The sequence below is a fragment of the Aspergillus sydowii genome (assembly GCF_001890705.1).
Source record: "Aspergillus sydowii CBS 593.65 unplaced genomic scaffold ASPSYscaffold_4, whole genome shotgun sequence".
Taxonomy (NCBI): domain Eukaryota; kingdom Fungi; phylum Ascomycota; class Eurotiomycetes; order Eurotiales; family Aspergillaceae; genus Aspergillus; species Aspergillus sydowii.
The window spans coordinates 2,094,157-2,109,736 of NW_024467862.1; the positions used below are offsets into that span (position 1 = coordinate 2,094,157).

At 52.0% G+C, this 15,580-nt stretch overlaps 6 protein-coding genes across 6 annotated transcripts; 5 read left to right on the plus strand and 1 right to left on the minus strand.

Moving 5' to 3' along the window:
- Positions 1–1,004: 1,004 nt before the first annotated feature.
- Positions 1,005–2,757, minus strand: ASPSYDRAFT_201287 (uncharacterized protein; the record flags this gene model as incomplete). Its single annotated transcript, XM_040843796.1, has 5 exons — positions 1,005–1,689; positions 1,739–2,037; positions 2,093–2,316; positions 2,366–2,419; positions 2,470–2,757. The coding sequence occupies 5 exons, from the start codon at positions 2,755–2,757 to the stop codon at positions 1,022–1,024; spliced, it is 1,533 nt and encodes a 510-aa protein (XP_040703898.1). The 3' UTR covers positions 1,005–1,021.
- Positions 2,758–3,176: 419 nt separating this feature from the next.
- On the plus strand, positions 3,177–6,326 carry ASPSYDRAFT_57550 (uncharacterized protein; the record flags this gene model as incomplete). The annotated part of the gene is made up of 5 exons (XM_040849386.1): positions 3,177–3,610; positions 3,681–3,894; positions 3,953–4,355; positions 4,403–4,554; positions 4,608–6,326. 5 exons carry the CDS (start codon positions 3,177–3,179, stop codon positions 6,324–6,326), a joined length of 2,922 nt encoding a protein of 973 aa, XP_040703899.1.
- A 219-nt stretch (positions 6,327–6,545) lies between these two features.
- Positions 6,546–7,062, plus strand: ASPSYDRAFT_44491 (uncharacterized protein). Its single transcript, XM_040846855.1, has 2 exons — positions 6,546–6,661; positions 6,723–7,062. Exons 1-2 carry the CDS (start codon positions 6,620–6,622, stop codon positions 6,957–6,959), a joined length of 279 nt encoding a protein of 92 aa, XP_040703900.1. The 5' UTR covers positions 6,546–6,619; the 3' UTR covers positions 6,960–7,062.
- A 1,441-nt stretch (positions 7,063–8,503) lies between these two features.
- Positions 8,504–9,526, plus strand: ASPSYDRAFT_44495 (uncharacterized protein). The gene is made up of 3 exons (XM_040846856.1): positions 8,504–8,840; positions 8,908–9,000; positions 9,057–9,526. The coding sequence occupies exons 1-3, from the start codon at positions 8,811–8,813 to the stop codon at positions 9,375–9,377; spliced, it is 444 nt and encodes a 147-aa protein (XP_040703901.1). The 5' UTR covers positions 8,504–8,810; the 3' UTR covers positions 9,378–9,526.
- Positions 9,527–9,570: 44 nt separating this feature from the next.
- Positions 9,571–11,562, plus strand: ASPSYDRAFT_44496 (uncharacterized protein). The gene has a single exon (XM_040846857.1). It carries the CDS (start codon positions 9,648–9,650, stop codon positions 11,481–11,483), a length of 1,836 nt encoding a protein of 611 aa, XP_040703902.1. The 5' UTR covers positions 9,571–9,647; the 3' UTR covers positions 11,484–11,562.
- Positions 11,563–12,505: 943 nt separating this feature from the next.
- On the plus strand, positions 12,506–14,589 carry ASPSYDRAFT_44497 (TolB family protein). Its single transcript, XM_040846858.1, has one exon. The coding sequence runs from the start codon at positions 12,554–12,556 to the stop codon at positions 14,495–14,497; it is 1,944 nt and encodes a 647-aa protein (XP_040703903.1). The 5' UTR covers positions 12,506–12,553; the 3' UTR covers positions 14,498–14,589.
- Positions 14,590–15,580: the final 991 nt, after the last annotated feature.

Sequence of the window (15,580 nt, forward strand, 5' to 3'; positions counted from 1 at the left end):
TAGGGCTAGGATCTGGATCTTGACGAGGCGGTCGGGCTCGAGGTCTGCTTTCAGAGCTGCATCGAGTCCCGAGAGCAATTTGGATGCAAAGTCCAGTGGTTTCAACACTGCGCCGTTGTCACTTAATCGTAGAAACGGGATGGCCTGCTTGGTCTTGCAAATGACGAGGCATATCGCCCGTACGAGGTAGATTGAGCACCGCCCATTACTGTGATCTCGCAGAACGGTGGCGCCGTCTACTACTGGGACTATATCATCCAGCACAGCATTATATACTGGCAAAAGGGCGTCTGTCGTGGACCTGGGCAGCTCAAGAAAAGCCCCCGACTCCTCGAGATACTTGCAGTGTGTGGATGTGATCGACGGCGCAGGTCTGCGTCTGTACTTGTTAACCCAAACCAACCGGTCCAGCGCGTCTTGTCTATCAGGCTCTTGATGGCGAGATGAAATGGGCAAAGCAGAATGCGATGGAGTCGTATACTGAGCTAGTGGAATTCCACCAGCAGCCTTGCACGCTTTGGACGGATCCTCCAGCACAAATTCAGGGCTGTAAGCATGCGGGCTCGACTCGTCCGCCTGAACGTCTACTATTTGTTGAGCAGCATCTCCTTCATCGTCAACAGTCTTGTCAACCCGTTTCACACTTTCAGCGCTCCCATGATAGCATCTCTTCTTGCGTGCGCGGCACTCTTGACAGGGTAAAAGCGATCAGCCGACGCATCTAAACACAAAAAGAGACTTATCTTGGGAGATCCGCTTCCTGGCTGGCTGGGGAGACGCCGACCACACCAGCTCCATACTTCACACACAGCCAGCAGTCCTGGGTGTGGAGGATGCAGGAGAGAAGCTGGGGAGGGCGGAGATACCCCGAACTGGGGCGGCTCGCTTGGAACCGACTTAGAGACCGGTCCAGATCGGGAAATTGGGGTAGACCCCGCAATTCTGTCGCCTACTGACTCGCGTTCATTAACTACATGAAATGAATTAAATAATATCAACGAGTAAAGATAACGGCTACAGTCTAGTAGATATACCGGAAATGCGGATTCTCGCGGTCCGTGATGTCCTCGAACGCGTGGGTGTAGTTGACGTCCGGCACGACCTCCCCAGCCCTAATTCTGTTGTCGCGCTTGCGGTTGTGCGCCGCGTACCACAGCCTCAGCGCAAGGAGCACAACCACCATGATTCCGAAACAGCCTAGCAGGATCGAGAAGGCGAGGTAGTACCGCGGCGCGTCTCGATCGCGGAACACCTGCGGGCCGATGGAGTTACCTGCGGCCCAGCAGACGAAGTTGGAGGCGATGATGACGGATTTCTTCGTCTGGCCGGCGACGTTGCGGGAGAGCAGGGCGAGGGATAGCGAGGTTAGTGTGAAGAAGGAGTAGAAGGACCAGTAGGCGATGAGCAGGCCGACGCGGCGGGCTGGGCTGAAGGGGACGCCGATGAGGACTGATGTGCAGATGACGGAGGGGACTAGGGATGCGAGCATGATGTAGATTGTTTGCTGGTACTTGCGGTCCAGATATGCAGAGATGAGCAGGGCAATGGTGGTTACGGCGCCGTTGACCATGGTCAGCAGCTGAGTCTCTCGCGTGCTGTAGCCGAAGGATTTGATGATGATGTTGGCGTACGCTCCGATGCCACCGGCTGGAATCGTAGTGCAGATCTGGATGATGGCAAAGGCGTACACTGGAACGGTTAACAGCTGCTCTACAGAATGGAGGCAATGCAGACTTACGCTGAGGATCAGTAAACGCGTCACGGACTTGATCGAGGCGAAAGACTCGATTCTGCAGACCGGTCTGGTTCTGGCGCACTCGCTCGATCATCAGTCGCTTGTCCTCCTCTGTCCAGCACTTTGCCCTCATCGGCGAGTCGGGCATCCATAATCCCACGAACACGGCCCAGATGACAGTTATAATTCCGTAAGACATGAACAGGGCCTGCCAGGACTTTAGTGGAGAGTCGGCGGGGACGAACGAGAAGCCGTAGGCTATCAGGCCACCAAGGATGTTCTGCAGCCCGTTCATCATGATCCTATGTCTGTAAGTGACAGCACTTTCAGCACTTTATATAGACCTGGCTATCTTACCAAATGTTGATAACGCTCGATTGTTCCTCTCGCTTGTACCAGGTGGCAGACAGCAGCACGAACGTCGGCTGGCAGACAGTCTCAAACACACCCATGAACGTACGGAGGATGACGAGGCCAGTGAAATTCGGCACTGCTGCAATGAGCGTGATACATATCCCCCATAGGAAGATATTAAGTGACAGCCACTTGGCAATAGGCACCCGCTGCAGAATCCAGTTTTCCTGCAACCATCAGCATCCAATATCTCTTATCGCTGCCTTGTATACGCACCGGAAACTCGACAACCAGGATAGCGAGGTAGACAACTGTCGTCAACCATTGATACTATACTAATTAGCAGAGAGCTTATACTTGGTCAAGCATAAGGGACATACCTGATTCCCCTGAAGATTGGTATCCTCAATAATACCCATGACGGACGCAAAAGACAACGCCCCTTTATCAATGGTCTGGATCAAATAAGTGACCATCATAACAACCAGAATACGCTTGTCAATCATCCTCCTCAGCCTACTGCTAGTTGCCTCGTCCACCTCAATGGCGGTATCGGTGGCATATTTCGCAACCTCCTTATCCACCAGGTCATGGTTGGTGCGGTTCTTCTGGGTCGTTTCATCGTGGAACGACGCAGCTTCCTCGATTGCTTTGTCGTCGGCGGTCATCGTGTGATACTAGTCTTCAAGGTGAACCACTTTGATATTTTAACAAGAGAGCAAGATCACATCCGTCAATCCACGGGGCACCAGCTATTTAAACCACATGTGGCATATCCGGCTCGCTCCCCATGGGGTTTCTCCACGAGTCCACGGCCCACACCGTCCTGCATTGTTCGGAGCGTGACAGCCCGAATTCTGGGTTTAGGGAAGATTGTCGAGCACCGGATTGTCCTGAATCAGGGCGGGTGGTGGATTGCTTGTTGGAGAAGATCATCCCGACCCTAATTAGGAAATCAACCGACATCGGCCTCTCTCCTGCATCTGTCACCCCGCGATGGTATTAAACATTGTGGATGGGATATTAAATGGCTAGACACCCGAATATTAGACTTCGTATTTTGATAGCACTTCTGTGTTATTTCACAATGTATGCAGCTCAATTCGCAAGCCATACCCCCTCGCCGGGGAGTATTAGCATCCTCGGTGCTTCGGTATATGTCGACCCCGAGGACTTCGAGGGAGTGCACATCGCAGCCCATACCCTTGCCGAGGACTTTGCCCGTGTGACGAGGGAAAACCCACCCGAAGTCATTTCCCGACCTATGGTGAAAGAGGCTACGACAGAGGCCGCCACTGCTGTTATCATCGGGAGTCTGACTCGATCGCCGGTGGTGCGCAGGCTCGTTCAGGAGGGGAAGCTTGATGGCTCTCCCATAGATGGCCAATGGGAGTGCTATACTACCAAGATAGTAGCCAAGCCGATCCCGGGCGTGGAGAAGGCCCTGGTGATTGCTGGTAGTGATAAGAGGGGGACGATATATGGTGTTTATACCCTGTCTGAGCAAATTGGGGTTTCCCCGTGAGTTACTACCCCTAGCAAATTGGAGTTTCCCCGTGAGTTTGAACGAAGAACGTAGTAATTAGGATAGATGGTACTGGTGGGCCGATACGCCAGTTAAAAAGTCAAGCAGTATCTATGCCCACGATGTAACAACCAAGGACGGCCCTCCCAGCGTCAAATACAGAGGCATCTTCATCAACGACGAAGCCCCAGCCCTGTCAGGATGGGTGCACGAGAAGATCGGTCCCAAATACAACGTCGAGTTCTACAAGAAAGTCTTTGAGCTTCTTCTGCGGCTGAAGGTCAGAACCCACACCTTACATACTTTTGTCTCATATCTTGTCTGACTTGACTGTACAGGCAAACTTCCTCTGGCCAGCGATGTGGTTCGGATATCCACACCCTGGAAGCAGCTTCTTCATGGATGATCCATTGAACCAGGAGACTGCAGATAAGTACGGGATTGTGATGTCTACATCGCACCACGAGCCTATGCAGCGAGCCATGAACGAGTGGTTCGATAAGCCATACTACGAAGCCGAAGGGAGCTGGTCGTGGCTGAAGAATAAGGATAAGATTACCCGGTACTTCCAGGAAGGGGCCGCACGGTCGAATGGGTATGAGAGTTACCTTACGATGGGCATGCGCGGTGACGGTGACAATGCGATGGATGCGGAAGATCCGACGGCGGTGGTGAGGGAGGTTCTCTCGACTCAGCGCGCGGCCATCAGTGATGCGTACGGGAAGGAGGACGGAGTACCTCGTATGTTGACTCTGACCTACAGACCGGAACGCGGCTGACGAGAGTAGAATTGATGGCGCTATACAAGGAGGTCCAGGAATATTATGAGAACGGCCTCGAGATCCCAGACGACATCACCCTTCTCTTCGCTGACGATAATTTCGGAACTGTGCGCAGGCTCCCTAGCGGTGATGAGGGCAGGAGGAAAGGAAGAGCAGGAGTAAGCCAGTATCCAGTATTCCTGTCAAGTCAAAGATGCACTGACTAGTGTAGATCTACTACCACCTCGAGTATGTCGGTACGCCCAGGAGCTACAAGTGGATGAACAGCAACTCCTGCGCAAAGGTATGGCAGCAGCTCGAGCATACATATAATCAAGGAGCGGACCAGATCTGGGTCTTTAACGTTGGGGATATCAAGGCCGTGGAGCTTCCGCTGACCTTTGCCATGACGCTGGCGTGGAATATCGACACACTAGAGATGCACGAGCTGCAGTCATTCTTCAATACCTTCTTTGAGCGGAATCTGCACCTACATGAAACTGAAGCAAGGAGATGCTCAGAGCTGCTGCTAAAGTACGACCGCTTGGTTGCATTGAGAAAGCACGAGCACATCGAGGCAGATACCTTCTCACTAATCAACTACGGCGAAGCAGACAATATCCTCTGCCAATGGAAGGAATTGCTAGACCAGGCAGAGGAAGTCCAGAAATGGATCCCAGAAACCACCGCCCCATCCTACTTCCAGCTCGTCCTCCACCCCATCAAGGCCAGTTACATCTACGTCGCGCTGNGGGTAACCCAGGCAAAGAACCAGCTATACGGAGTGCAGCGCCGAAACACCGCAAACCCCTTACTATATGAAGCGCTCCGCCTCTTCGACGAAGACTTCAGCCTGAGCGAGGAATACCACGGCCTTCTGAACGGGAAATGGAACCATATCATGCGCCAGCCGCACTATGGGTACACCGAGACCTGGCATGCGCCGTCTCGAGATCTCATCACCGGTCTGTCCTACGTGCAGGCGCGTCAAGACTCGAATCCGATTGTCGGATGGATCGGTATTGCAGTTGAAGGTCATCCGGGTGTCAGGCCGGGCCTTGTGAATGAGGAGTCGGACCGTACTCATCCAAGCCGGCGGGACTTGGTGCCTGGGGTTACCCTGCCACCATTGGAGCCTTGTGGGCCAGAGACGCGCTCTTTCGAGATATACTGCCGTGGAAGCAAGGCTGTGGCTTGGACGATTACCTCCCCGCAGGAATGGCTTTCAGTCAGTCCGGCTACTGGGACGATTGAGCCTAGGAGAGATGATAAACTTGTCAAGGTATCTGTCGATTGGAAAAACGTACCAGATGGCTTCGACGATGAAATACTCCTAGATCTACGTTCTTCCCTAGGGGACTACGAACTCATCCACGTCCCTGTGAAGAACAGGACCCCAAGCACAGACTTCAGCGGCTTTGTAGAAGCAGACGCCCATGTCTCGATCAACGCAACATCATTCCAGAACCAAAGCCTCTCCAGCTACCGGNTTTTACCATTCATCGGGCGTATACCCACTGGCGCTGTAGCTCTAACTGCAACTGCGTCTCCATCACATTCGGAATACCTGGAATACCCATTCATCACTTTTACACCAAACGCAACAGCCACCACTCGCTTATACTTTACTTTTACTCTAGACACCAACGCAGACAGCCCGGTTACGTATGATATCAAACTCGACGACGGGGCCCCGACTACACATCGCCTGGTCTCACCTCCTTCGACGCCTGGAGGGTTACCAGAGGGGTGGCACGAGTCTGTTATGAATAACGTCTGGAAGCGTGATCATCCGCTTGATCTTGGACGGACTGGGGCGCATACCCTGAAGGTCCGACTTGGGGCTCAGAATTGCGTTTTGGAGAAGATCGTGGTTGATCTTGGGGGTGTGCGTGAGAGTTATCTAGGGCCGCCTGAGAGTGTTTTGTGGAGAGATAGATCTATTGTGTAGAATACATTTCTAGGATTAGAGTAGTTAAGCAATACATCCATCTCAAGCCTTTCTTCACGATTACACCATTATTCAAATCAAAGCACCTCTATTCTCTCATCACAGCAGCATCCTCCCCCGCAGTGCCCATGTCCTGACATCAGAGTTGAATCAGTCGCCACCAGAAGTATAAATACCCCCCGCATCACCATACCCTCCACACGACCATCAAGTATCTATCAATTATCCTCATTCAAACACTAATTCTCATCTAGCAACCAGTCCGGTCAAACCTACCGTCAAGAACAACCAAAATGCCCAGCACAAACCCGCGCTACCCAAACCTCCAAGAAGAGGTCCGTACCCTGCACCAGTATCAGTATCCAAAGGACGCTACAAACTAACAAACCAAAACAGACCCTAGACCAACGCCGACAGTTCCAGGCCCAGAACGAGGGCCAAAAACAGGGCTTCTCCCAGGGTGGATCGCACCCACACCCACAGGAGGACTTTGAACGCACAATGGACCAGCAGGGGAATCTCGTCTCGGACGAGTACTCGTTCACCGATGGGGGGAAGAAGAAGGGCCACCCGGGACAAGACGACGAGGCGGATCTTTTTGATGCTGCCCAGGCGGACTTTGATGATCTTTGATCGATATACTATACTATGGGTAAGGTGAGATTATGGAAAATTGTAATAATTGTCTTGGGTTATATAAGTATAGTGAATAGTGAATGTTATTATGCTATAAGGCTGATCAGATCAAGTTAGACCACAGTGTTTCTATTTTCGTTTACTGTTTCTCTTCACATTGTACTGCTAAATGCTAAACTAGTATTTCTTCCATCTAACCGACCAGCCCCATTTGGGCGGAGAAAGAAGCCATAAAGTGGGTGGCCCACGCCACCATTTCGTCACCAGTCCCGGAACTACATATGTAATAAGATCCAGATCCCAGGGCCGCAATCGACCTAACTATATCATAGCTTGCATATTACATATAATATGTACTAGTCCTGGGGATCTCCACTATTTCGTTCTAAAAAAAAAAAGACAAAAAAAGTCCCACACGCGACTACCTACCTACTTAATATCCTAATATCCTTACGCACCACCCATAAGAAACAGTTACATATACCGACAGATGGACATGGACAACCCACCAAAAGAAGAGTCCAAAATGCCCCCCTCCAGTCCGAAATCCTCACACAGGGCCATGCAGCCCCAGCTCCAAGAGCAGGCGAAGCAGCTACGCAATACAGTGCGGGACCCGCTCGCGACACGACCGCGGGGCCGATCGTCGGGACCGCACGAGGTGCAGCCCGGTGATATATTCGCGGAGTCCCGGACAGAAGACGATATGAAGAGTAACAAGAGCGGGAATGGGAGTGCGGATGAGAATGTTGTTGATGAGCGGTGGATGATGGGGGAGGGAGATATCGAGGGAAAGACGGGGAGGGAAGGGAAGGACTCGAGGGATAAGAAGTATGTTGATTTGGCCAGTCCGACGTGCTTTGCTCCGATGTTTGATGAGGTTTAATGACTTTTTTTATTTTCATTCAAGAAATGTTTGATATAACAGGGACTGGTCAATGGCAGGCAGGCAGGCATTTACGGTGTTTATGGAGTTGCTGGGCTTGGTTTTGAGATTGAGGTTCGTGCTTGACAAGGTTGATCTGCATCTGCTAATAGAATGATAATACATTCTGCAAGTAATACAGCAGATACGCGATACAGATCTGGATAATGATAATGCCGCAGTGGTGCAGCGATGCAGCGATATGCCGCGGAGAAGGCGACAGATAATATCAGATTAATAAACGACGTCACCGTCTTGTGTACATTAGCTACTTGTGACATAATTCCGAGCAATCCGAGCTGCCACCGAGTACCATGTAGTTCCACAGTCAGTAGCTCGCCAGTAATGAGAAGCAGACTGTCCGGGCTCTCGGCTGTGCGCGGCTGGTTCTCGCGGGGTGAACCAAGGATGAAGCCAGGGATCATTCCATTCCATATGCCCGGCGCCTATCCAGCAGATTGTGCAGATGAGAGGCTGGACTGCAATCAACGTAATACTGACATGGCTGCTGTCGTAGGTTAAACGGGCGGCCACCAAGTTCAAAGTATAACTACCACCACCAAATTCCGCCATAACTTTGCCGTAACTTCGCCGTAACTTCCCAGATTAAAGAAACAAAAATGTCCCTCGAAGCAGACCGTCCCGAGAAAATCGAGCGCGTGCTCTCGCGCGACCCACAAGTCTCAATATTCCTGCAGCCCATCGCTGCGCCCGCAGCACTCGGACTCGCCGGGTTCGCAGGGTCGACCTTCATAACAGCTAGCTACATCGCCAGATGATGGGGGAGTGAAAGCTCGCCGACGATATTCTTCCCCTTTGTCGCGTTCTGGGGTGGTTTGGGCCAGTTTATCGCGGGACTCTATGGCTACGCAGCCCGCGATACCCTTGTCACAGTGATCCATGCGCTCTGGGGGAGTTTCTGGATGAGTATTGGGCTGCTGTATCTTCTTGTTGTATGCATATCCCTTAGTTACCTGAGGTATTACTAAAAAGACCGGATAACTGATAACTGATGAACAGGCCACTGGTGCCCTCCCACCGCACGGCATCCACGAACACTTCCCAGAACTCGCATCGTGGTTCGTCGTGCTGGCATTCTTCACATGGTCCGGTGTAAGTACCCCTTAACTGATCTAAAACATATACTGGTATTAATATAACGCGTCCAGGCAATCGCCGCCTCAGCCAGAGACATTGTCCTCTGCGGCGTCCTCTCAACGCTTGCCATCGGCTCGACAATAGCCTGCTGTCTCTTCGCATTCGGCAGCGGCGTGGGAACGGGCATGAAAGCCGCCGCGTACTTCTGGATCATCAGCTCGATTCTGGCCTGGTGGCGCGTGACGGTCTATCTGATCGAAGAGGCATTCGGGCGGGGTGGCATCGTCAAGTTCTTCCCCATCTTCCGGACCCCGATGGAAGGGAGACGCCCGTTGGTTGCGCCTGGCTTTGGAGAGCCTGGTGTGAAGAGGGGAATGCCGGGGCTTACTTGATTGCATTCGCTTGGCTTTAATATGATATTGGATAGACTTGTATCTACTCCGTCTTCTGCCGATAGGTCGGCGTAGGACCCACTAGGGAGTAGTTAATTTGTTCATATTCTCGAGTCGAAAAGCGTTTGCAGCATACCAAGAGTCCTGCTATACCCAGCTGAACACTTTAAGGCGTACTGCTCTCCACATAAGGAAGAAAACCCCACCACACCCCGTACAACCACCATCCATCCACTTCCAGTACTATATTCACCACCAAGATCAGGAAGAATGTCCGTGATAATCGTCGGCGGCGGCCCCGTCGGCCTCATCGCATCAATCGCCCTCTCCCACCAAAAGATCCCCCACAAGCTCTTCGAACGGTATCCAGGCACCTCCATCCACCCCAAAGCGGTCGGTCTGAACCAGCGCACACTGGAAGTATTCCGCTCTCTCGGCCTGGAAGAAGCCGTCACCGCTGCTGCTGCACCCGCACACTCCCACTCAAAGACAGCATGGTATACCAGCCTCGACCCGGAAGACTCGCGGCGCGAGATCTTTACCCGGGATGCTTGGGGCGGGGGCATATATGGACCCGAGTATAGCGAGTTCAGTCCGTGTCGAATTACAGTTCTCCCGCAGATCCGCCTCGAGCCGATCCTGCTGGAGCGCGCGAGGAAACTAAACCCGCGCGGTATATTCCACGGTGCGGAGGTTATGCATGTTCAGGAGTTCCGCGACCATGTCGAGGTTACTGTTCTGCATGGGGAGACGGAGACGGATGTCCAAAAGCACGATGCGTCGTATGTTATTGCGTCTGATGGGGGGAGATCTGTCGGGCAGATGCTTGGGATGGGCATGTCTGGTGAGAGGGATGTTATGGCTATGGCGTCGGCGCATATCAAAGCCCCGCTGAGTCTGTGCCATCCGGACCCTGATGTGCTGATTACATGGTTCATTGACCCGGCGAAGGGTGGGAGTATTAACACGGGGTATCTGTACCATGTTGGTCCTTATAATAATAATAGTAATAACAAGGGCAATATCGAAGACGAGGAGGAGGAGGAGGAGGAGGAGGAGGAGTGGATGTTTGCGTGTGCGATCAACCCAACTGATCCGGAGAAGTTCGATGCAAATTCCATGATGAACCGACTACGAGAGACACTGAAGGCCCCTGTCAACCTCGAGCAGAGGATCCAACTCCTCAGCGTCAGTCACTGGGTCGTGAGTTCCATCGTCGCCGATAGATTCCGCAGTGAAACCGGCCGCGTCTTTCTCGTGGGCGACGCCGCCCACCGTGTCCCTCCCTGGGGTGCGCTCGGCTTGAATACCGGTATCCAGGATGTGCAAAACCTGGTCTGGAAGATTGCCTTTGCTATTGACGACATGAAGAGCGAGACTTCCACACGGTTTAATGTGCTCCTTGATTCATACGAAGAGGAAAGACGTCCAGTCGCTCTGCACGTCGCCGAAACCAGCCTGTCCAATCTGCGGAACCATGCTCTGGCCATGGACAGGGCACTGGGGATCGATCCAACCCAGCCTGCAGAGGCGAACGTTGCATCGCTTAACGCCTATCTTGACCCGGCGCATCCAGACCATCCGAGACTCCGCACCGCCGTCCTGGAAGCGCAAAAAGTGCTGGATAGTGAATTCCACGCACCAGGCATTGAAACAGGCTGGTTCTACCCTTCGGTCGACAAATATGGCCGGGGCGACCAGTCCGGCGGCCAAGTCAAGAAGAACGGAGAGTTTGATATATTCAATTACCACCCGTCAGCAATACCAGGCCACCATCTACCTCATTTCTGGGTTACAAGAGATGGCGTGCGCAAGTCAGTGAGAGATCTGCTCATGATGGACAGGTTTGTGGTCTTGGCCAAGCACCCCCGGTGGGAGATGCTTCGCGACTCGGCTTATGGTGAGGTCGAGCTTGTGTTCCTGGACGGTAAGAATGGCAACTGGCTTGATGAAGGGGATAAGTGGCGCACGCTGTCTCAGTCTGAGGACTCGGGGGCGTTGCTGGTGCGTCCGGACGGGATCATCGCATGGGATATGGACTTGCATTTGATGTCGCCCGAGTACTTTGAAAAGGTCCTTTACCGCGAGGTCTTGCAAATGGGGTGAACTATGCCGGTATAGATTATATAGAATGTTTGAGAGTTAATTGATTGGAATTAACTGATTGGTTCTAAGCCCCAACCCCCTTCTTATTCTATCTCTATCTTCATCCTGGGCCAATATGAAACAAGCAAAACAAGTCATTCTGCGTCTCAGAGAAGCGGACCTCAACGAGCAAGATCTGTACGAGGCCGTCCGGGCATATTTCCAAACCAAGAACCGCCCAGTCGACGAACTGAACACGCAGCGCCACTTATCCATGTTCAACCCCCTAACCCTGACATACCCAAGAAGATCCCAATATCCATATCGCGATTGATCTGGAAAGGGAACTCCATTCAGGACCGATCGGTCCAGAGTTCCCACATGAGTTATACCGGATCCGTCGAGTTGATGGCGAGATGTAAGTGCTGTCGATGCTTTAGATATAGGTATCCTGATGATGAGACAGGAAGCTGGGAGAGTTCAAAGATGGCCCTTGGTATCGGAATTTTGTTCCAAAGGTTCGGGTATTTACAGATGACTTGTATTCTTGGGGCTGCACGACTCACGATCTGAGAGTTGCTCAAGGGACGGCGAATGTTTCTCAGGTAGAGGAAGGCTGATCCTTTTATATATCCATAACATACCATTACTTAGTTCTTTGGCTCGAATTAATCTGGATATTGGCATTGCTGTGACAAAACACCGTCCTGATAACGATGCTGGTGTATCCTCATAACAAATACGCTTCTAGGATAGACGGAATTTGACTGAATGCTTGCGGAGGCAAAGTCCCAGAGTAGACACACACGATAACAGCGACTTCAGCTCCACAATTCCATGATGACGCACTGCTGCCTGTACGGTCTGTTGATCACTCCCGACTGAATCCAGTTTGCCAATCTGAGTGACACTCCAAGCGACTCCGTTCAGGCAACTTTTACGAGTACGAACCGGGCCCCACGATCACTGCCATTCCAAGCATGAGACGGTTTCACGCCCCTGGCGGACCATCTCCCATGTAGGATTCCAGACATTATAAAAGGGTCCGAAGTCTGCTTGTTCTTTTCTTTTCAAATGTGACTGCCAATTCAATGGAAACAAGCCATAACGGCCTAAAGACACCCCTTCTTGGCAATACCAGTTCACAATCACAGGCATCAACCAAGTGCAGACCCACCTCTCGAGTTATGGTCATTCGTGCTGCTGCTGTGTTTACGGCCGTTACTCTCGGCTATGGCATAGCATGCACTGCTGCATCGTCGCCACCACCACACCCCGAACCGATACACATCGTTGAGCTCCCCCTGCCACCCGTTGCGTCCAGTGAGCCAGGGTCTTGCACGCCCAAGCTCAACCCCCATGGAACAGGGTGCATTGCCGTCGATTCGAACCTCCAAGGTGGAAGCTTTCTGCCAGACGGGAACCATGTCCTGGCAACAGTCAATTACACAGGCGCCGCTGCCAGCCTGGACCCTTCCAGTATATACACCGGAATGCAACTGATAATAGTCCGGACAAACGGGACCACCTTCCCCAACGGCGATCCCTGGAAATGTATAACCTGCGGCGTCCCGGACGAGCATAAAAAGGGCAGCGAGAAGTTGGTGGAATACCCGCAATCGTTCAGAGATGGCCGGCGTGCCATGGCTGGAACGAGTATCGTCGATTGCGGCAATGCGCAGCTTGCAAGTCCAGAGTGCACCCCTGACAAGGTCCACATATATCCAATCTGGTGGGAAGGAGGGACTATTCGCGAACTTCGAATCCATCCTGACAATGTGCATCTGGGGTTCAACTCCTTCACGCAGGAAAACGGTGCCCTAGGGCAGTTTGGGTACTTTGGAAGACTGCGATTTAACCCTTCCCCCACCACCGGGAAACCGCTTACTGCGCGTTACGAGGTTATCAATGTCACTCGCCTGTTTGACCCAGATTCTCCCCAGCCGATGGAAGTCAACGGCAGTGAGATCAAGCTGAATTCTAGCGCGATATCAGTTGGCGAGCTGCGTGGATTCTCAGGTACCGGGAAGGAGGTGACGTATATAGGATACCCTGCAGAATCATCCAATTGGGACATATTCGCTGCAGACCTTACCACCGGCAAAGTACGCCGAATAACTCAACATCCCGAGTACGTTGACCCCGTCGATATCTCGCCTAACGACAAATGGACCGTTGTCCTCGACACCCGCGGAACAGACAGACAGATGTGGCTCTCAGGCATGCGCGGCATTCCCCCGATCACAGACCTCATCACGGCGGATATCACCTCAGCTACTCGAAATAACAGACAGCGCCGGTTCTTCCAGCCCTGGCTGATAGACCATGACGGGGACCGCGGCTCCTACTTTGGACAACAGATCAACGCTGCTGGAGACGGTACCGACGGGGCAATCAACGATCCGAATTGGAATGCCCGAGCGGACCCGCGATGGTCTCCTGATGGTTCTCAAATCATGTACTACCAGGCTCTTGTCCAGGCACCATCATGCGGAGGAAAGAATCCCCTGCCTTGTCCGGTGTCAACGGCTCCGGGTGGACGGGTTAACAGGCTGATGCTTGCTACTCTCACGAATCGTGCCCCATTGCCTCCGCAGCCTGTTGCATCTGTCCCGGAATTCATCCCCTGGGGTGTACGATACGATCCGGAACACTCCCAGCCCAAACGATATGCAGTATCTCCTGGTGTATACACCCTAAATGGCAAAGTATCAGGCGCCGCAAACGTCAAGATCAGCGGAAGCAACAACATAATCACCGGCGTTGCAGTAAAGTATACCAACTTCTCCAACGACGGTATCAACACTCTAGTCGGAACCGAAAACGTGACCGTCTCTCATACATCCATATCAGCTGCGCGTGCAGACTGGTATTCCAATCTAACTTCGACGGGAGAAGCAGAAGCCTCGCGACGAACTGGGCCAGGCGGGTTCCATCTTGAAATTGATTCAATGACAAACATCTTCAACGCAAACGGGACTATGACCACCACGATTGATGGGGTTGTCTACGAGCAGCCTGCGAATGGGACCTGATGGCATATACAGTTCGTGATGGATTTGTACATATAGTCTAACTAGTTATATGTTCTTAAGTGAAAGTCACCACTATGCTCCTTCCTATTCTGCCATGTTTGAGCTGTATCCGCTCCTTCCCCAATTATGGCACATTCCACGTAGCTCTCTGCACACACAGGAAGGAGCCACCCACCTTCCCTACCCGGCGTAGGTCGCCCCTTCCTTGTATGACTTGTTTGCTGGTTAGAATCTAGATTAGGACTGCCCAGTCAATGACAAGGCACGCCAGGCTAAACCAATCAATAATTGGCAATGGAGCATATCATCCTATTCTAAGTGTTGTAGAATACAATAGCACCTCATGCACTTCATAGGAAGGCAAGGGGACAGGAATGCAGCCGTCCTTCAGACGGGGTTCGATCTAGTATAAACTGGTGACTCGATCTTTTAGTCTACTCTCCCCAGTCATCAGACTCTCTTGCGTTCTCTTCTATCTCCCTCGGCCGCGCCCCAATTTGAGCCAGCAGACTCTCATAAAATCCCGGTCTAAGCTTCCTCTTCAGCCACTCCATATCCTCAGGATGTTCTTTGAGATGCTTGTCCTCTCTACCCCGTCTGCGGGGACTAGGTGTGTTAATGTCTGGACAAGCACGCGGGCTGGGGAGGGTTGCAGGAGCGGTTGGTCTGGTGCTTGCGCGAAGATCATGGTATGATACTTTGGCGGCTATACGATGTGATCTCTAAGCGCCCTGCCCCTCATCAATAGTGCTAGCATGATGTTGTTTGTTTGTTGTTTGTAGTATCATGAATTTCATCAAAAAGGGCAATTAGAAACAATATGAGTTAAAGACAAACTGATCCGTTCTCTCTGTGTTGGAATTTGGCAGGAGTCCACGAAAAGTGTACCGCATGGTAAACCCTGCGTATACCCAGTTCAGATATAGCGAAGTCCCCTTTTGGCCAGAAAACTACGAGGTTAAACTTAAAATCCTCTATGTTGTCGAAGCCCCCGTATACTAATAATTCACACTATTTTGTTATAAACAGTTAAATGAGAATAAAAGTGGTATGGAAGTCTATGCGCACGCAAATATATATATC

What these genes read in the sequence shown, in the direction of transcription:
- ASPSYDRAFT_44496 (XM_040846857.1), top strand. Translation starts at nt 9,648, where the DNA reads ATGTCCGTGATAATCGTCGGCGGCGGCCCCGTCGGCCTCATCGCATCA.
- ASPSYDRAFT_44495 (XM_040846856.1), top strand. Translation starts at nt 8,811, where the DNA reads ATGAGTATTGGGCTGCTGTATCTTCTTGTT. An exon ending in GGCTGCTGTATCTTCTTGTT is followed by an intron (nt 8,841 to 8,907) that starts GTATGCATATCC and finishes ACTGATGAACAG; the next exon opens with GCCACTGGTGCCCTCCCACC. An exon ending in CATTCTTCACATGGTCCGGT is followed by an intron (nt 9,001 to 9,056) that starts GTAAGTACCCCT and finishes TAACGCGTCCAG; the next exon opens with GCAATCGCCGCCTCAGCCAG.
- ASPSYDRAFT_44491 (XM_040846855.1), top strand. Translation starts at nt 6,620, where the DNA reads ATGCCCAGCACAAACCCGCGCTACCCAAACCTCCAAGAAGAG. An exon ending in ACCCAAACCTCCAAGAAGAG is followed by an intron (nt 6,662 to 6,722) that starts GTCCGTACCCTG and finishes AAACCAAAACAG; the next exon opens with ACCCTAGACCAACGCCGACA.
- ASPSYDRAFT_44497 (XM_040846858.1), top strand. Translation starts at nt 12,554, where the DNA reads ATGGAAACAAGCCATAACGGCCTAAAGACACCCCTTCTTGGCAATACC.